This window comes from Sarcophilus harrisii, chromosome 2, assembly GCF_902635505.1.
Source record: "Sarcophilus harrisii chromosome 2, mSarHar1.11, whole genome shotgun sequence".
NCBI classification, from domain to species: Eukaryota; Metazoa; Chordata; class Mammalia; order Dasyuromorphia; family Dasyuridae; genus Sarcophilus; species Sarcophilus harrisii.
Window position 1 is genome coordinate 548,270,190 of NC_045427.1, and position 22,072 is coordinate 548,292,261.

Here is a 22,072-nt window from a genome sequence, read left to right on the forward strand (position 1 = left end):
TCTATTTTATAGGTGAGGAAACTGAGGCAGAATTTAAATGACTTATTTAGTCTCAGACATTGAGTATCTGAGGCCACATTTGAACTCAGGTCTTCCTGCCTCTTCCGGGTTAGTATTGTAGCACTTTATCACCTACTTGCCTCTATTGTGAATTCCTATACAATAAAATAAACTGGCATAACTGTTTTGTTGAAAGGAGATTTGATCACAGAAACCTCTTTGAACATCACTCCCATGGTACTGTTACCCTTTTGTACTCACAGCTGTTATGTTGGCCACATCTTTGACAAAAGCAATAGCTTTGTTTGGTTGGAATTTGCAGGTGCCATCCTATTTAAAATAACAAAAAAATTGAGAATCAATTATATATAGTACAACTTTTTTTTTTTAAACAATATTGTTTTAGATTAGATAGCAAGAATACCTTTCCTTCATAAGGATATGTGTCTTCTCCCATAATTCCTTTATTATACATTATATATTCAAAAGCTTGGCTTGGGAGACCCCTGTAAAACAATTCAATGACAAGCTTATTATAACCACAAAACAAATTTTGGATAATTGGTAGTTTGGATAAATTGGTAATCACACATGTAGGAATTCATATAACAATTGATTTTCCCTTAAATGAAAGTTATAATATATTTAAGCTAACTTTTCACATTTGCAATAATATATCCAATAACAGCATTTGGGGATTGTGAAGCCCTTTGCCTCCTAACTTTTAAGTTGACTGCTTTGCTGCTGCATATTAATATAAATGTAAGGATATTTGCCTTTATTTTCTTGACAACTCAGTAAACTTAATGGAACCAACTTGAACTAAAAAAATGAATATGAAAAACTATCTTTACATGTAACTAGAAAAATAAAGCACTACATAAATGTTAGGTATATAGAGGAGACAAGTGAAGCATGGCTGGAACTTTCCTGAAATTGGGTTTTTACTGAATGACTAAATTCAAGGTGATGAGACTTGAACTTTGGCTAGCCAAGTTTAGACAATTCTGTAGGCAACCAAGGAATACTGCTGATGTTTAAACTGAGGAAGGACATGGAAAAATCAGTGTATTTTTTTAGAATTAAATCTTCAGTGACACTGAAGATGGGAGGTGAAGAAACAAAGCAGAGTGAACAGACCAGTTACACAGCTCATCTTATTCAGTAATTCAACAAGTCAGCAAACTAAATTGAGCTCTTATTATGCAGAAAATCTTCAATGATCTAGGCAGGAGCCTCTGATGGCTGAGGGAATAGAAAGAAAGCAAAAGGCAAGCTGGAGAGACCTTAAAAAATATTTCATTTTTCCCCCAATTACATGTAAAAACAATTTTTAACTTTTTTTAAAAAAAATTTTGAGTTCCAAATTTTATGCCTTCCTTCCTCTCCTTCCTCCTCCCTGACATAGTAAACAATCTAATAAAGGTTATATACATGCAATCATGTAGAACTTTTCTGTATTAGTCATTTCGTGCAAGAAAACGAAAATGAGAAAAGAAAGGAAGGAAAGAAGAAAAAAAAAGAAAGGAAGAAAATCATCATGAGTCGTTTGGAATTGTCTTGGATCATTGTATTGCTGAGAATTACTAAGTTATTCACAGTTCTTCATTGTATAATATTGTTTTTATTACATGCAATGTTTTCCCAGTTCTGCTCACTTCACTTTGTATCAGTTCATGTATTTCCAGGTTTTCCTGAAATCATCCCTTTACAATCATATGCCACAACTTGTTTAACCATTCCTCAATTGACCATCCCCATAATTTCCAAATCTTGGCCATCACATAAAACTGCTATAAATATATATATATATATATATATATATATATATATATATATATATATTTGTACAAATAGCTCCCCTTTTAAAGAAAATCTCTCTGGGATACAGAAGTCACAGTGGTATTTGTGGATCAGATGGTAAAAAGTTTTACAGCCATTTGGGCATAGTTTCAAATTGTTTTACATAATGGTTGAATCAGTTTACAACACTATCAACAGTGTATTAGTGCCTCAATTTTCCCTTTTCTGCTCCAATATTTATCATTTTCCTTTTTTTTTTATATTAGCCAATCTGATAGATGTGTTAGTACCTCAGAATTATTTTAAATTACATTTCTCTAATCAATAGTGATTTTGAACATTTTTTCATATGATTATAGATAGCTTTGATTTCTTTGTCTTAAAACTGCTTGTTCATGTCTTCTAGCTATCAGTTGGGGGAATGACTCAGAGTTCTAATAAATTTGACTCAGTTCTCTATATATCTGATAAATAACACTTTTACCATAGATATTTGTTGCAAAATTCCCTTTTCCCTTGCCAGCCCCAGTTTTCTGCTTGCTTTATAATTTTGGTTGCATTGGTTTTGTTTGTGCAAAAATAAACAACAAAAAAAGATCTACTTTATTTTTGATCCTAAATTTTTCTCTTATCTATAAATCCAAATTCCTTGCTTTTTTGCTTGTAGTATCACCCTTTACGTTTGAATCATGTATCCATTTTGACTTTATGTGGTCAAAATGTATATGGTATGAGATTTTGGTCTATACCTATACTGTTTCAAGGTTGGACTGTCCCAGGCTTGGAGCCTTGCTGCAGACCCCTTCCTGTGAAGTTGGCAGCTGATGCTGCAGCTTCTGGATCTCTCCCCTCCTATCCAGTGAGGCAGATCTTTCCTGTAGTGCTAATAAACTACTTTCCTGCCCCTAGACTAATTTTGAGGTAGTTCAAAAATTGCTTGGAGGGGAATTTGGGGCAGGCTTCAGAGGGTTCCTCTCTTGTAATGTCTGGGCTAGCTCTCTGGTGAGCCTCCGGATCAGTCCATGGCCTTGGGCTTAGTGGGGGAGTGAAGTGAAGGAGGCAGGAGAGCAGCCACATGGTTGGTCAAAGATGGAATCTGGAATCTGAAGTCTTCTCTGTGGCTGAGATTGTCACAGCCAAGAGAGCCGTCTGTCTCTGAGACTCCCTTAAATACCCCAGCAGGACTACATTACCATACCATACTGGGCATGCACAGCTGTAGAATATCATATCAACACATTACCCTAAGTATATGCCAATTAGATTGATCACATCCTTACATTACATGGAATATGTACTTAGAGAACCACCATCTCACATTGAGTAGGTACTTAACTACAAGCACCCTGCTGTCTTAGATTCAAGTACACCCTTTCAGAGTTCTGTCCAGCTTCTTCCTCACTCTACTATCCTGGCACTAGAAATCCCCTTTTAAAAAAATTTAATCAATGGCTTATCTATTTTATTGTCTTCTTCACCCTTCAAAACCAATTCAGTGGTTGGTTTTCTTGCTTTCAAAAGGTAATTTCTCTTTCCATTTTCAGGATTTCCAATATGCTGTTTAATTGGATATTTAAAATTTGTTCTACTTCCAACCCCTTTCATTAATTTGCCCTTTAGTTTGATAATAGAAGTGTTTAGAAATATAACTTCTCCCCTAAGTACTGCTGTGGCTGTATCTCATAAATTTTGGTATGTTATGTCATTGCCTTCATTCTTTTTAATGTAATTATTGTATGAGTTGCAATTTTTCTTTAGAATTAAATTATTTAGTTACCAATTAATTTTTAATCTCTTTCCATTGTCCTGAAAAAAAAAATGCATTTAGTACTTTTGCTTTTCTGTATTTAGTGTTGAGGTTTTTATGCCTGACTATATGGTCAATTTTTGTGTAGGTATCCTGGACTGCTGAGATATATTCTTTTCTATTCTCATTCAATTTTTTATTATTCTAACAATATGTCTGTCAATGATTTCAAGTCTTCTGACCTTAAAATAGTGCTATAGATATTATTGTCTGCTATTCAGTGATAACCAAATTCTTGAGACCACTCTTTGGTTCTACTTCTAGGCCATAAAACTGGCATATCAATGACATGAACAACTAGATAAATGTGTCTTCTTGCTTCTGTTTCTTTGCTAAATTCTCTTGGAATTTAGACTGCTTCAATTGGCATTACAAGTACAATAAACTTTGCCCCTTGACTTGGAAATGGATTCAAGCCGCAAATTCTTTTGAGACACTTCATGACACCAGTCTGTGATTCCAACCTTTTGGGGTCCCTACCCAATCTCAACATTATGACAACTATGTATTTCCCTCCAAACCATTTTCCCCTTGTTTATCTTTTTCTCTCTGTTACCTTTTACCCTATTCCTCTTTATAAGTGTTTTACTTCTGATCACCACCTTCCCCAAACCAACCTTCCTTTAATCAGGTCTCTCCCCACCCCCTGCCTTTTTCTATTTCGGTCCTTTTTATTTCCCTATTAAGATTTTTATGAGTACGTATGTTATTCCCTCTTTTTGCCAATTTCAACTATTGCCTGCCATTCCCCTCCCCCCATCCTTCCCTAAACTGTATTAGCTCTTTCACACTTCTTTTATGTGAGATAATTTATCCCATTTTATCTCCCTCTTCTTTCTTCTTCCACTGCAATCTTCTTTCTCACTTCATAGTTTTGTTTTTTGGATACCATCTCATGATAGTCATCTCACACCTATACCTTGTATGTATTTTCCTTTTAATTTCTTAAGTTACAAAAATTATTTTGCCATGTAGGAATATAGAGAGAGACATTTTGAAAGAAGGATTTTCAGGACCTGGTAACTGATTGGATATGTATAAAAGGAAAGAGAAGAATTAATTAAAAAAAAGATTATGAGTTTTATGACATTGCTTGAATGATGTAAAAATAAGCATGTTACAGAGCTTTTTTTTGGGGGGGGGGAGGGATTGTTTGAGTATTATAGAAAGCAGTAGGATAATCAAAGTGGAAATTTCCTGTAGGCATCTATAAATAACCTGGTGATCAAAACTCGAGAGGTCAGGGCTAGAAATACATTGTGAAAACCTCTGCAAATTATTATTTTTGTATGTTTATTTAAAAAAATATCTAAGGATAATGGATAGAGTACCACCTTTAGAGTCAGAAAGACATAGATTAAGGTCTTGCCTCTTATATTTAACTGCTTGTAAGCAAATTGCTCAGCCTCCTAGGTACCATTTAAGATTATAAATATCAGATAAGATGTCAACTTGCAATCTATGGGGTAAGTTTCTATACTTCATTCCCCCCAAGAATGTACTGAGGGTTTCCTGAAGAGGTCCAGTCTTGGAATTCCCACATTGACAGTACCTTGTTCCCCTGGGCCATTCCCTCTGCATGGATGACTATTCTCAGACACACTATTTAAGAAGGGGACCTGGATCAGCCAGGTCCCATTCCTCTTCAGCCCATCAAACTTCCTTTACCCTCTATTTTCTTCTTCCACTTTCTTTTAGGTCTAATCTTGTCCTGTTAGAATGAAAGATCCTTTAGGGCAGGCAGAGTCTGCCTTTCTTTATACTTAAGTTGTATTTTCAAAGTTCAACACATTGCTTGGTACATTTATTGTTGTTCAATTGTGTCTGACTCATCCATCCTATAGGATTATAGGTTTTTCTATCCTCCACTATCTGTCAAAGTCTACTGAAGTTCATGTTCATTGTTTCCATGACACTACCTATCTACCTTTGCTGTCTTCCTTTCCTTCTGCCTTCTATCTTTACCATCATCAGGTCTTGTTTTGTTTTTTTCCAGTGATTTTGGCACATAGTAAACACTTAAAAATTCTAATTGATGGACTGGTCAGTGAAATTATAAATCAGTATCCAAAACAAAGAAATTTTTTTAAAAAAACCTATAAAAACTCAAATAAAACCCAAACCCCTTTGTATGCTCTGTAAAATGATTTCACATATCTTAATCTTATCAAATAATCATAACAACCTGTTAAAAAAAATCCAAGTCACACATATGGCCTTGTCAGAGGTGAGAAACAAGGCTTAGTTTCCACTACTGTGCTTTTACTTTTTTTCAGTTAATAAAAGTTTATTTTCTTTCTTCCCTTTCTAGAAAAGGAACATAAGACTCTTATAACAAATGTTCATTATCAAGCAAAACAAATCTCCGTATAGGCCGTGAACAAAAATATATTTTATATTCTTTCTTACCTGCTTCTGGGCATAGCATAGGAAGAAAGATTTCACTATTGTAATTTAATGTTAGTTTGTATGAATGCTTTTAGGCTTATAAAAAATATATTACAAGACTTTAACTTGGTGCTGATAAAATCAATGCTAGTATTTACCTTTATAACAGCAATGGAAACCAACATATACTTAGAAGACAATTTATTATAGATTTCTTAGGCTGGGTCATTGTCTAGCTGCTGCTGCTACAGACTGGTTTCCAGCAAAACATTCATAACTCAGGGTTATGGAGGATAAGTACAACTAAATCCAAAATGAGAAATGTTGAATTCAAAAACAGTTGAGATTGATGTGTAGTCCAGGCTTTTGCGTTTGTTCAGTTTAAAATAGAGTCCATTTCATTCTATACCACATGAGTGGTGTATCAGAAGGCTTAAGGGAATCGAAGGGCTTAGGGCAAGTAGTTAATTGTAGGAATTGAGTGAGCCACACTAACTACATATTGAGACTTGAATTAGCCCAGTTTCCATTCTAATAAATTATGGGTCTAGTTCAATTTCTGTCTTGTGAGAAAACTTTCAATTGTAGGAATTGAGAGAAAATTTTACTGTGCTGTTTGAACATAGCCCTGAATGACTGGGAAGGGACTATCTCTATTCGTAGTTTAGATACTCTTAACTGAAAATCTAGGTTATGGTGATCAGAAACCTGGTCAGATCCAAAGATTGATGCAAAGAGTTTTCTCATAATTATATATCTCAAGCAACCCACGTATTTTATATTAAAATTGATGCAGTACTAATCAATAAGTTTTTTTTTTCATGTTCCTTTGATTGTTTACAGACAGTTGGGGGGAGTAGGACACCTCTTTTTTTTAATTTTAAGGAATTGCACCTGTTTGCTCTCCCTTCCTAACTTGTAAAGTTCCTAATCTTTCTTCCAACTAGAAATCAGATTATCTAATTTTGTATTATTTCCTTTTAGTTAGTTGGTCTTATTCGATGAATTATTTTTAAATGTATAAAAGTCTTTTTCCTCTTGCATTTGGGGAATTTCCAGGCCCTGTTTAATAAATTGATATATGCAGAAGCTTGAACCTTTGTTTCCTCAGTCACTTCATCTTTTACCTGCTATACACTAAAATAATTTAAGAAGTCTTATCTATTTGAATCAGCAGTGACTTACCCATTGCATCCATGATTGTTAAAATCTTGAGCACAATCCACTAGTTGTTGTTCTGCCTAATAAAATAAAAATGAATCCCAGTGAATTTGATTCAGACTCAGAATAATTTAGAATCAAATATATACTATACTTACATATATTAGGCATGCTGATCAGATATATGATAATAATAAAATAATTGTAGCTAGCATTTATCCAATATATTAAAGTTTGGAAAGTACCTTATATGTCATCTCATTTAATCCTTACAACAACTTTGGGAAGTAGATGCTATTTTAATCCACATTTTTAAGATGAGTGTGAGGGTGAATTGCTCAGGATCCCAAATATAGTTAAATGTCTACTACAAGATTTGATCTCAGATCTTTTTAACTCTTTATCCAAAGCTCTACTCCAGTACCCACAGGTTCATATTGTTGGCAGGCAAAATGAGTAGGGCCAAATCAGATTAATATCTAATTGGAAAATGTTTAACTAAATAAATAAAAATACAAGAGAGATAATGTTAATTTGTGATTTCCTAAGTCAATATGCAGGCAGGGATCCAGTTCTATTTGAATTGGACATAATCACCATTATGTCACTTAACTGTCTACTGCACAGCCAAATGAATAGCAGGTAAACTGATGGAAACATCTCAAATATTTACATAGACTTAAACATATAATTAAGTAAGTTTCATTTATAAATGGAATATCTTACACATAGGTTTAGATAAGGGCAAAATAAGTTGGTGAATCCCTAGTTTCTCTACATAAATGATGAAATACAAGAATCTTATTACATGAAGGGCCTTTGAATTTGGAATCTTTAAAAAGGCAAATCATACCACATTAATTTAATTAATTTTTATATATCCCTTTTTTAAAAGGTGAAATCTATTTACTTTTCTACTTTTTATCATTGTGGTGTTAAATACAGGGTGTTTTTTTCTTTCTTCCTTCCTCCCCCCACCTTTGTTTTTAGATTCTTTCCAAAATATAATCAGAAGTTTAGTGGCCTCAGTCCTTCAGCATATAACTTATTGTCACCTTCCAAATTGGGTTGAGTTTACTTCAGTCCCAAGTCAATATGTCATTGTGCTATTTTTTTTGTTTGTTGTTTAAACAAATTAAACCATCAAAAAGCAAAATTATAAAATGCTCAAACAATAATAAAATGACATACACAGAAGCTTAAGCTTAAAACTCTCTGCTTCCTTTAAAGCTCAACATAAATACCAACTGCTACAATAGCTACCAATGCCTCTTCTTCCCTACCACAAAATTATTAATTGTATAGATATAGAATTTACATGTTGTAGTAAGTTAGTTGATATTAAGAAAGTGTGTTAGGTTCCTAGAGAGCCAGGGCTATTTTGTTGTTTTTGTTCTTGTATTGCCCTAGGCCTGGCACTAGTAGGTGCTGAACTAATTGATGTGGATATCCATACTGATTACTGAATTGTTGAAACATTAAGGTGGTGATGGTATCAAAATCCATAAAATCTATCATTTCTTTGGTACAGGAAACTCCTAAAATATAGCGAATTTACTAATTTTTCAAACTCCTTTGGCCAATAAATGAATTTATTAAACTTTAACTATTTGCTAAGCACAGTGGATATAAGATAAAAACAAAGAAAGTCTCTGACCTTAAGGAGCTTATGTTTTAAAGGGGAGAACAATATTCAAAAAGTAGTGGCCAGGCAGAAGCACTTTGGCCCAGAAAGTTAAAAGAATGAAGATTGAGACCAAAGTGAGAGTAGATTGAGAAAGCTTATTTAAGAACACCAAGAACAAAGCAAGCAAAGTTAATTAAGATCATGAATCATTGCTCTAGAACTAGAGGGGTGAGAAAAGTTGAAGGAAATATCTATGGACCTGGCCATCCTCAGCAATGAGATCAACCAAATCATTTCCAATGGAGCAGTAATGAACTGAACCAGCTACGCCCAGCAAAAGAACTCTGGGAGATGACTAAAAACCATTACATTGAATTCCCAATCCCTATATTTTTGCCCACCTGCATTTTTGATTTCCTTCATAAGCTAATTGTCCAATATTTCAGAGTCTGATTCTATTTGTACAGCAAAATAACGGTTTGGTCATGTATACTTGTTGTGTATCTAATTTATATTTTAATATATTTGACATCTAGTGGTCATCCTGCCATCTGGGGGAGGGGATGGGGGGGTAAGAAGGGAAAAATTGGAACAAGAGGTTTGGCAATTGTTAATGCTGTAAAGTTACCCATACATATAACCTGTAAATAAAAGGCTATTAAATAAAATTTTAAAAAAATTCTGAAAAAAAGAAGGAAATATCTATTGATTAGGTGGGGCTAGGTGGTTGGTGAAGAGGGGAGAAGTATGGAATAAATATAATGGCGACTTCTTAGAGAAGCAGTCATTAATCTGGAGAGTGGGCTACCAGGGAAGATGGATAGCTATTCTGCAACTTCTAGTTTTAGAGAGTTGTCTGGTATACCAAGCAGTTAAATGTCTTGCCCAGGGTCAAGCAGACAACAACAACATAATAATTAGGTAGCATTTATAGAATGTTTTAATATTTGCAAAGTGTTTACAAATATCTCATTTTATCCTCACAACAACCCTGGGAAATAGGTATTATCATTATCTTCATTTTATAAATGAAAAGATTGAGACAGATAGAGGAGAGGCTAAGTGACTTAGGGTTACACAGTTAGTGTCTAAGACCATATTTAAATTCAGATCTTCTAAAATTAAAGTCATTTCCAATCAGATGAAAAATGCTCTAAATCACTATTGATTAAAGAAATGCAAATTAAGACAACTCCAAGGTACCACTTCACACCTCTCAGATTGGCTAAGATGACAGGAACAAATAATGATAAATATTGGAGGGAATGTGGGCAAACTGGAATATTGATGCATTTTTGGTGGAGTTGTATGATGATCAGTCATTCTGGACAGCAATTTGGAACTATGCCCAAAGAGTATATTATACTATGTTGTTTGTTTGCTTGTTTTTTTTTCTTTCTCATATTTTTTCCCCTTTTATCTGATTTTTCTTGTGCAACATGATAAATATGGAAATATGTTGAGAAGAATTATACATATTTAACTTTTAAAACTACTTGCAGTCTAAGAGAGAGGGGGAAGAGAAAGGTGGGAGAAAAGTTTGGAACACAAGGTTTTGTACAAGTAAATGTGGAAAACTATCTTTGCATGTGTTTGGAAAAATAAAAAAAAATATTTAAAAAATAAATTCAGATCTTCTTGACTCCAAGTCTAGAATTTTATAGTAAATGAATGAGTGAATGAATAAATGAATAATATATACCTAATATTTATATAGAATTTACTTTGTGCCAAGCACTATGTTAAAATTTTATAACTGTATCACCCTAAAAACAATTCTAGGAGGTAAATGCTATTGTTATCCCCATTGTACAGATGAGGAAACTGAGCCAAACTTTCAGCAGTTAAATAACTTGCCCTAGGTCACCAGTGTCTGAGGCTGGATGTGAATTCAGGACTTCTTGACTCCAAGCTCAGAATTCTATTCATTGCACCATCTTGTCACCTAAATGGTAAGTCTTATGAAGACCTGAGCCCAGATTTTGACCATGAATTTCTACTAGTCTTGTTTCCTCTCCAATATTATCTACCCAGGAATAAACCGTTATTTTTGTTCAGCTTTCTTGATTATGTATCACTTCTCATACATTTCCCCCCAGTTCTTTGTATCCTTCATATTTGTTACTTCTTATGGTGTAATAATATTCCAATATATTCACATACTACAATTTTGTATAGGTATTCCCCATTTTGCTGGTGGTTGGCAGGGTTTTTTTTTTTTTTGTTATTACAAATAATTTTGCTAGTAATAAAGTTTTTTTCTTCCTTGTCAATAACATTCTTTAGTTATCCAGTTTGGAAAAGAAATCAACCTTGGGACAAATTTTCAATGTTCACAGAACTGGAACATAGTTTTATTCTTCTTGTCTAAGAATATATTAGTGCCAAAAAGATGAAAAAACTCTTTCTCCTAAAAGGGCGTTTTGCATCCAATTCCCAAGAATAGATTTCAGAGAAGGATGATCATAATGTTTGTACTAAAAGGCTTCCATTAAGTCCTAAATAAAATCCTTTTTTATAGGAAATCTTCCGTATCCCTCCTAATTCCAGTGCCTTCTCTCTTTTAATTATTTCCTATATATTTTGTATAAGACTTGCTTTTGTATATATGTTTGCATGTTATCTCCTTGTAAACTCCTTGAGGCAGGTCCTGTCTTTTGCTTCTTTTTATGTCCCCAACACTTAGCACAGTGTCTGGTATACAGTAGGCACTTAATAAATTTTTATTGAATTGAATTAATGAAGTCATAAAGTCAGTAACTACACTCAGTCATACAATTTCATATAAATAGAATAATTCAATTAACATTAAATGCTTGCTATATACTAGGTTATTTCTAGAATCACAAATTAGTCACTGCCCACAGGATCCTTATATTCTACTTAATGGATATAATAATTCACTGTAATGTGAGAAGGGAAAAAGCACCAAGATTTCACAGAGGAAACAGCACCTTGGAAGATGATGAGGATTATTGGAGGGGGTGATGAGGAAGTAGATCATTGAGGGGGCAGACATGATGGGTGGGAGATGAGCATAGATTTAAAGCTGAGTGAACTTGTGGAGGAAGAATTCTGGGGAATAACTAGTAGTTTAGTTTGGCTCAAATGCAGAGTGTGTAGAAGGTAATATGAAATAAACAAATTACATAGTACATTCTAGGAAATAAAAATGATGTTAGCATATGGATGGTTTTTCTTCCAGCATTCCTAAAGTCATATCTCTTACCAAAGAGAGTAGTTTTCCAGTTGCTATGGCAACAGCAGACTCTAGTCCCCCAGTAGTAGAAAAAGTCCAGCAACTGCCACATCCACCCTAAAGAAGAAAGGAAAATAGTTTGTCAGTTTTTCTAAACTTAACACACACACACACACACACACACACACACACACACACACACAAATACCACTCTTAAATCTCCTCTAGTATGGCTCCTAAAACCTAATATACTGCTGACAGTGATAATAAGTTGTTAAACAAACAAACAAACAAACAAAAAACTCATTTCTCAAGAGCTGACAATTTGCCAGACATTGTGCTAAGCATGAGAATACAAAGAGAATCAAAAAGAGTCCCTGTGATCAAGGAGATCACAGCCTAATGGAGAAGAGAGTTAATGTAAATACCTAGGTACATAAGAGATACAGAGTGGATGAAAAACAGTTTCATAGGAGAAGTAGCTGAGAAAACCAGGAAAAGCCTCTTGTAAAATATGGGAGTTGGACCTTGTCTTGAAGGGAGCCAAGAAAACTAGAAGGCAGCACATTCCAGGCCTAGAGATGAGAGATGGAGGAGCATGTTATGGAGAAAGCCAAGCAGCCTAGTGAAGCTGGATCATGCAGTGGATGTAAGAGAGAGGTCAAGTATAAGAAAAGCCTAGAAAATAAGAGGGGCCAGATTTTGAAGGGCTTTAAATGCCAAGAAGGATTTTATATGTAATCATGAAATATTAAAGAACCACTGGTTTACTGAACAAGTCATCTGTGCTTTAAGAAAACCATTTTGGTGGCTAGATAGAAGATATGATGAAATAGAGAAGATTAGAGGTGATCAGAAAGAAATTGAATTTGCTTGCTTACAATAGTATATTCAAAGGTCACTGGGATTTTCTTGTTCTCTATTAACACCACTGTAAAATGCTCTAGCTCCCTTTGCTAGGACTTAAAGAAGTTACAAATTTTAGTTAGTTGTTACTAATTTAGTTACTAATTTTATTAACTCTTTATATATGTTATATTAACCACAAATAAATAAATAAATAGCCTTGTGTAAATAAAAGTAAAAATGCTTTACATAAATTATTTCATGAGTTTATCATAGCATCACTATGAGTTAGCTGTCATAGGCATTGTTATCCTTATTATTTCAGCCAACAAAGCTAAAGTTCAGAGAAGTTATATTAATTTGCTCATGTGAATATAAGTATAGTAAATTCTAGAGGTGGATCTGTTGGGCCAAAGTGACTCCTTTGTAACTAGGCCTCCATTTTGTGATTTTAAATTTCATTAGGCTTTGAGTTTTGTATCCTTTAAATGTTTTCTGTAAAATCCCTCGCTCATGAAGAACCAGCTCATCCCTTGATGCAATAGATCAGCTCCCGCCCTATCCAATCACAATCTTATTCTCCTTCAGTGCTATGTAAAAATTATATAAAAGCCCCAAAGCCAAAAGCTTTGTGGTGCTTGCTTTGGCAGAGAGCCTTGCTCCTGATTTGTTTCAGCAACTGTATGTCTTGCTAACTATATTGTTATCTGGATGTAACTCAGTATCTTTATTCTCTAGACCACAACTTTATCACTCTTTCCAATAGGACCACACTGCTTCTCAAAAATAGTCAGGTATTCATTTCTTGAGTTTTCCTTTTTTTAACTCCTAATTCCCATGGGAATGAGTGATTTTCAATTCCAACACCCTTCTCCTAGAGAGAAGATGGGGCAGTCTCCGCTATCTTGTTTCCCTTAGTCTTGATCTCCTCTCCTTGAATTTGTCTACATTTTATCCTATACAAGATACAAGACAGGAAGATACTATATTGCCAGTTTTGCTTCATCTAATCATATAATATGTAAAAACATCTTTTGTTAGGGAGGACATTGTAGGTTGTTTTAGTGTTGGATTAATGTTATGCACTTTTGATGAATGGAGCCCTTAGCATAGTTCAGGGAGCAGGAAGCTGAGGTTAGGGGCTACTTCAGATACAAGGAATGAATTTTGGGGCTACTCATTTCCATCTGACTCTGTATCTTCCAGTAAATAGCTCTAGCTTGAAATTTTCTCTTTCATCTTGTAATTTAGACTCAAGTATTAGAAAAACTAATATACTACAAGCTTCTTAAACTGTGGATTGTGATCTTATATGGATTATATATCATAAAATTATGATTTTATTACCAGAAAATGTTTAATTTGTATAACTATTTTATATATCTGGAGTCAAATAAAAATTTCTCAGGCAAAAATGAGTTATGAATGGAAAAAAATTAAGAAATCTTGCACTACACTGCTACACTGGTTCTCCTGCAACTCCGGTTGCTCCTTCTATTTTCTCTTGTTTGACTTCCTCTTCCTACTCTTGAGATGTGGAAAATTTTCAAAGGCAGACTATATAATATTTCTGCTTCTCTTCAGCCACTCTCATCTTTTCAACTATGATCTCCAGTGCTGGTAACTTCCACATCTAACATTTTCAGCACCATATATGTTCCAGTCTTATAGCTCTAGTACCTGGCTAGAATTTTCCACTTGGAAGTCCTATTATAATTTTTAAAAAATGTCTAAAATGGAACTTCTTTGTGAATTGATCCCCTCCCCCATCACATTTTCCTCTCATTATTTTGAGTTTTTAAATTTCCATCATTTTGCATGGTTATCCTATAGTAACTCAATTCAATCAAGTCCCCAAGTCCAGTTGATTCTCTTTCTACTTCCCTCCCTCTTCCACCTTGTACTTGTTATTGGTAGTAATACTTTGACATACCTATGTCTTATCTCCATAACAAGATTCCACCTCTAATACTTTCCACTTATATCCTCCTTGGCCCATAAAAGTTGCTCAATAAATAATTTTTATCGACTCATCCATACATCCTTATGTAAATGGCTTTATGTATTCATGTTCTATTATTTCTTGTACTGTTTCTTAAGGAGACTCAGTGTTCCCCTACACTGAGTAGGCAGATTGTAACAAATAATAGAACAAGCACCTCCTTTGATTGGAATGCTCCCTTAATTTTAAGTTATGAGTAAGTGACCATGCTATGTGAGCAAGAAATGACTCAATAGGAAGTTTAGGCTCCAAGCTCAGGAGAAATCAATTACACTAATAGCCCAGTTCTTATCTTAGATAGCTTTCAGAGAGACAAAACTTGTGGGATTATATTTATCTGAAAGGCTAATAGATCTCTTATTGATTAATTCAGAAGAATAAAGAAGCAGTGGGGGGAAAGATAGAAGGGGAATTAATATAGTTGATATTAGAAAAATCTTTGGAGTTAGTTTTGGGGGATGTCAGAGGTGAAGGCAGAGTTAAAAATGTTGAGATTCTTTTGGGCTAACCAGTTTCAAATGAAAATACCTGTAGGAGGATTAAGCATGTATGGGATAGATTTTAGTCATTTATTCTTTAGTGTAAACAATTTTACAACCTTGCTTTCTTCCCAACTTCCCAAAGACATGGAAGGTGGAAAAAGAGGATTAATTAAAGGAGTTTTGATATAGGTGAGAACCAGTGAAGAGAGGAACAATTTTGGACATGAAGAAAGGGGAAGGAATGACTACCATAGTGGGACATTGGGAAATCAACTTTGGGTTATTGTATATCTGTGAGTAGGAAAGAAAGGTGGGATAGGAGATAGAAGAGGACATGGGGAAGAGGTGGAGGGAAATTGAAGATGGGATGAATAGTTATTTTAGATGGCCTGTTTTCAACTGTTTGCGATTGGCTTGGTACCTAGAGTCCAGTATATATAGTATAAGAGAAAAAAAAAGCATAGAATAAAAGTCAGGAAATCTGCCACTAATTGGCTATGATTCATTGAAGAAATAACTCAAAACTTTCTAAGTCTCAGTTTTCCTTTTAAACTAGGGATAAAGTATATTCTGACTTACACATAATAAACAAAAACACACACATGAACACACACAAATATATACATGAACACACCTATGTGTGTATGTATTTCTTCCCTAGTTATACTGTTAGCTCCTTGAGGGCAGAGACTGTTTTACTTCTGTCTTTGAAAGCACTTAATAAATGCTTGTAAACTGATTGAAGAGATCAAATGAGAACTTTGTAAATTATAAACTATATATATGGAAGGAATTATTTGCTTTCAAATTTATATTCTAACATGTAAAAAGACAAGATCCCATCAAATCTTGGATTTTTATAATCACTGTTCAAAAAATGTATTTTCAAATTATTTGGAAAGAGTTTCTGCCACAGAAACTTGGGTGGACTGGATGAGCATAAAGACTGGATAAAGAAATGGAGGGCAGATGTCCTTTCCACTTGGTACTCTCCCTTATCATATTCCTATCTAATCTGAGAAACTGCTTTTTCTACTTTTTCCATTTCTAATTTATTTAAAAAAATGAGCTAGCCACTGGAGCTTGTTTTCCACAGTGGGGTTTTCCACAAATGGGTCCAGAATAAACTATGTGTGTGAGTGATATTTTTAATCCTTTGAAGTCATGGACATCTAAGGATGTTGACAAACATTCATAAGTAGAATTCCCATCTATAACCTAGATCAGGTGACTTGGACATTGAATCATGGAACAGTAATGAAAAGGGCATTAGGGACTGTCTGTTTCATTTTACAGATGAGGAAATTAAGGCTCAATGAGAGAAGTAATTTGTTAGGGTTAGATAGCTAATTAGAGACAGGACTAGAAACTTGAACTCAAGTCTCTTAACTTTTAGATGAATGAGCTTTCCATTCCTACTGATGTATACCAATAGGTCAGAAGGACATAGCTGTAATCTCATGGTAAGGAAGAGATTATATAGATGCAGGTAAGAAAGAGAAAGATTCAAGGATTGGAAGTCATGGGTGAAATCTTTCATAAGGCAGATTTATCAATGTGAAAAATGTTCTAAATCACTATTAATTAGAGAAATAGAAATTAAGACAACTCCGAGGTACACTTCTACGTCTCTCAGATTGATTAACTAAGATGACAGGAGAAGATGAAGATAAATGTTGGAGAGGATGTGGGAAAACTGAGATACTAATACATTGTTGGTGGAGTTGTAAAGTGATCCAATCATTCTGGAGAGCAATTTGGAACTATTCCCAAAGAGCTACCAAACTATGCATACCCTTTTATCCAGCAGTGTCTCTACTGGGTTTGTATCCCACAGATCATCATAAAAAAGAGAAAGAAAAAAGGACCCACATCTGCAAAAATGTTTGTAGTAGCCCTTTTTGTGGTGGCAAGGAACTGGAAACTGAGTGGATGCCCATCAGCTGGGGAATGGCTGAATAAGTTATGGTATGTGAATGTAATGGAATATTATTGTTCTATAAGAAATGACCAGCAGGATGATTTCAGAAAAGCCTGGAAAGACTTACATGAACTAATGTTAAGTAAAGTGAGTAGAAACAAGAGAACATTATACATAGCAACAACAAGATTATGTGATGATCAAATCTGATGGATGTGACTCTTTTCAACAATGAGGTATATCAGGCCAATTCCAATGGATTTGTAATGGAGAGAGCCATCTGCATCCAGAAAGAGGACTATGAGGACTGAATATGGATCATAACATAGTATTTTCACCTTTCTTCTTGTTTGCTTGTTTTTTTTTTTCTCCTTTCTCTTTTTCTTTTTTGATAAGATTTTTCTTGTGCAGCATAATATATGTAAAAATATGTTCAGAAGAACTACACATTTTTAACCTATATTGGATTACTTGCTTCTAGAGGAGGGGGATGGAAGGAAGGAAGGGAGAAAAATTTAGAACACATGGTTTTGCAAGGATTAATGTTGAAAACTATCTTTGCATGTATTTTGAAAATAAAAAGTTATTATTAAAAAAAAAAAAAAGATAGACATGAAGAACATACTCCTACGGGGTAAGATATTTACATTTGGAAGGGGCCTTAGAGACCACATGTGCCAGCATTTTACAAGAGGAAACTGAAACCCATAAAGTTTAGGCTACTACTAGCCCAAGGCTACATAGGTAAGTAGTTAAAGTTAAGTAACAGAATTGAGGTTTGAAAAATCCAGGTTTTTCAGACTTTGACTCTATTTCAAATATACTGTTTGATCCATTAAGCTCCTATTTTTGATATTGTAAGAAAGAGTCAAAACAGTTATCAAATGCAAGATAATTAGAGACTATCTTTTATATAGTACATACAGTTATTAGACAAATTTTAGATCATCATATTAATTTAGTTTAAGATAGGCTTTTCCTCTTGGTCCAAAGCTTAAACTACCATTCATAGATTAGCTTGACCAGAACCTTGAAATATCTCTTCTCTTTTATCTCTCCCCATATATTGTTTCATCAGATATCAAAAGGTATCAGGAAAGAATGTTATTTTTAATAAGTCATTCATGTTATTTTTTAATGATCATATATTTAGTACTGGTAAGTCCTAGAAGGTATGAAATCTATCCCTCTCATTTTACAGATGCATAAACTAAGGTCCAAAATGGTTCAGTGACTTCCTGGTATCACACAGCTAGTAAGTATCTGAGGCAGGTCTCAGACTCCCTATATTATAACATGCTGCTCCTTTTGTCCTTATGAACAAGAGGGAGATGTGATTAGACCTTTCAGTCAGGAGCGTTTAGAACTTATTGTGAGTGGCTGAAACCAAAGAGCTCTATCATTTGCGTTTTAACTCATAGGGAAGTCTTTCAGAGTCTCCACAAATCTGGCTTGTTCTTTTCTATTTAACATTTTTACCAATGACCTAGATAGATGAAATGCTTTATCAAATTTACATATGATCTAAGAGGGACAGTTAACAACTGGAATGAAATGCAGGATCCCAAAAGACTTGGAAGACAATTTCAACTCTAAAATTTGAAGATTCTATGAATTTGGTTAGGGAAGAAAAAATCGTAATTGTGACTAGTTAGGGGAAGAGTGTAGAATTATGAGCTGAAGTAGAGGAGGGTAAAAGACTTTATGGATTTTCTTCCTACAAGTCTTATATTTATTTTTCTGTTATTTAAGACTGGTAAACTGCTTATGGATGAAACTATTTCACAGAAATTATTGGGAAATTCATCAAATAATTGTCCTTACCTGGTTTTTCACTGGTGAGACAAAATTTCCTTTCTTTCTCCAGTCCACAGATTCTGGGTATGGACCAAGCCGTCGAACATGGCTGCCTTTAGTAGCTGAACAATTCTGAAATTACAAAATACCTTTGTTAGAAAAAAATACTTAATTTTTTTTTAAAAAAAAGGAAACAGTTAAACTAGAATATATAGTACAGAGATTACATAAGTGGAAAATGTTTTCCCTCTGCCTCTGTAATAAAATTCAGCATAAAAAACAGATACTTCCAAGATGAAATTGGGGTCAACTAGCAACTGAATCTATATCTTTCAGGCTTTAAGAACTTCAGCTATGTGCTCTCCCCCTCTACCCCTTTTCTGAGCAAAACATATAGCCTTTTTTGAAGTATTTGGAGGATTTTTATTGCTAGCAATCAAAAGGGAATATAACAAATGAAAATGAACATATACAGGCAAGTGAGAAGCAATTTTAAAAGTCTTAAAGAGTTATAGTTATCAGTGGAATGTTAATACAGTTATTTAGGGCCAAACATAGAGTTATTAGTTCCCAATATAGTATACTAAAAAGACTACTAGTCCTATAATTAGATGATTTGGGCCAAAATCCCAGTCCTGCCACTTACTTTCTAGTTTTACTTAACTAAAATGATGTTAGTCTGGATGATCTTAAAGCTCTCTTACACAGATCTGAATCCAGGATGATATTCTCTTACACAATTTTCCTCTTTAGAGTTAACTATATTTAAAACATCTTCCAGTCTGGTCTTATCCCTACTTCCATTTATCTTTAGTATTAGTAGTTAAGAATACAGAAATAGATAGTTAATTGGCACAATGTATACAATACTGGACCTGGAGTAGGGAAGACCTGAATTCAAATTTTGTCTCAGACATTTACTATCTGTGTGATTTTGAGCAAGTCATTTAACCTCTGTCTGTCTCAATTTCCTTATCTTTAAAAATAAGGATGATAATAATAGTACCTACCAATAGTACCACCAGGATTAAACACTGATAAAGTGCTTTCCAAATTCTACCTAAACTATTGCTTGCACAAAAGACTCAGTGAAATTTCTACATCTTACAAGAGCTTCTAGATTAATCTTTATCTCAATTTCTTTTTCATGATACAGAGTGATCTATGTTTCTTACAAGTTAAAGCTTAGAGACTGAGTTTTTAAAACAAATGTTAAGGTACAAAACTCGAGATTAGGTCTGGTAAGTTGTGTCAAATCTCCCTCTGATAGTCATTAAGTATCTGCTGTGTACCTATTGCGCACTGTGCCTAAAAATAGTTATAATTCACTTCTTTCATGCTACTCCAGCTGATTTGAAAATTCAACAGTGTTATGGCACTCTGGTAAATGACTGTCATGATTATTTAGAGTTGATGTTGTGGAGATGACCAAAAAGATGGTAAACATGGTTCCAACCTACAATCATAGATTTTCAGGAATATATGATTTCACCAATTTGCATATGCTGCTGAATGATGCAGATTGCAGCCCATCATGTATCTCTTGTTCACATGCTCTTAAATATCCATAACAATGCATGATTACCAAAGAAGCACATGGACTACCCATTCTTTGTCCCTGGCTTATCAGCTTTTCTGATCATACATGACTCTGCTGACATTAAAGAAAAGCTTCTAAGAAATTCCTCATTTGTAATGTGTATTAGTCTGCTCATACCCACAAAGTGCCTCTTCATTGTTCTTTAGGTGATGTTTAGATTCAATTCTTTGGAGACTGTGGTTTTCTATCATTCATCAAAATATTCTTGTCAAAAATATTTGTTTCAGGAATGATCTTGAAATCATTTAGAGTGATGAAGTCTCAAAGGCAATCCAGCTTATACTACTCCTGCTCAATTCTAGACTCACCTGATAGTCCACTTTCAGTTTTATTTCAAATAGATGAATTAAAAGATGAGAGAGCTCTATAGATTTTTCATGTGCATATCATATTCTGGACAAGACATTCTTTAATCATCGAATTTTTCTTGTATGAATAGTGGATGGGTAGGCTAAATTCTTAATATGGAATTATGCTATTATTCATGAGGCTTTATAATCTTCCAGAGCTTGCTCTGTTTAAAACAATACCATTGAAAACAGGAATATTTTACTCTTGTTTGGTCTCAGTGATAGTCATCTTCCATGATGATGCAAAATTCCCCTTTTGTGAGCTTATGTTTCTGTTGTTTTCCTTGCTTGATATTAATAACCAGAATGCCTTTGAACAATGTTATCTGTTATTATTGTTCAAAAATCTTAGATCTGAGTTATAAATGAGACACGCCCTTTATTGAAGCCAATGTTTTAAAAAAATTTTATTTTTGAATTTAACAAATATGACAGAACATTTGCATATCCATATTAGAATGGAAAAAGAGAGGATTATATATGAAATGGCGCCTATTTTGTGCAACTTTAAAAATATTAAATTCAGTGTTATATTAACAGCTATCTTGCTTCCGTTTGTTTGGATAGTAGATGAATATAATTCATGAGGCTTCTTTCTCTTTTGTACATTTTAAAATATGTCAATGGTCTTCTTTGCTTTCTTTTCCCTTTTGCTTTTTAAATGATCAGCAATAAGTACAGTGGGATCTTGTAATCTCTATACTTTCTAGTTAGTTGCTTGACTGTAACAATGTCTATTACATATTGTGTCTTCTTCTCATATTGTGGTCAAAGATATTTTTGACGTGTTGATTATTCTTCTAAAAATGAGAAGTAGGAAATTTAGGATATAAGTAAATATTTAATTGATATTCTCTCTTTTTTTTTCTTTTCTTTTCTTTTCTTTTCTTTTTTTTTTTTTTTGCTGGGGCAATTGGGATTAAGTGACTTGCCCAGGGTCACATAGCTAGGAAGTGTTAAGTGCCTGAGACTAGATTTCAACCCAGGACCTCCTGACTTCAGGGCTGGTGCTCTATCCACTGCACCACCTACCTGCTCCTTTAATTGATATTCTCAAACAAAATAGACACTTTGAAGAAATATCTCCTC

The 22,072-nt window shown here is 34.1% G+C and overlaps 1 protein-coding gene across 1 annotated transcript in view; it reads right to left on the bottom strand.

The window, feature by feature from the left end:
• The window catches only part of CTSH (cathepsin H), a 45,056-nt gene that overhangs the window by 6,696 nt on the left and 16,288 nt on the right, over positions 1 to 22,072 (bottom strand). Inside the window, exons 5-9 of the mRNA XM_003755532.4 lie at positions 19,061 to 19,165; positions 12,016 to 12,102; positions 7,184 to 7,239; positions 425 to 506; positions 262 to 330 (exon numbers count right to left, since the gene is read on the bottom strand). Coding sequence (XP_003755580.1) covers positions 262 to 330; positions 425 to 506; positions 7,184 to 7,239; positions 12,016 to 12,102; positions 19,061 to 19,165 — 399 coding nt within the window. The remainder of the gene's footprint in view (positions 1 to 261; positions 331 to 424; positions 507 to 7,183; positions 7,240 to 12,015; positions 12,103 to 19,060; positions 19,166 to 22,072) is intronic.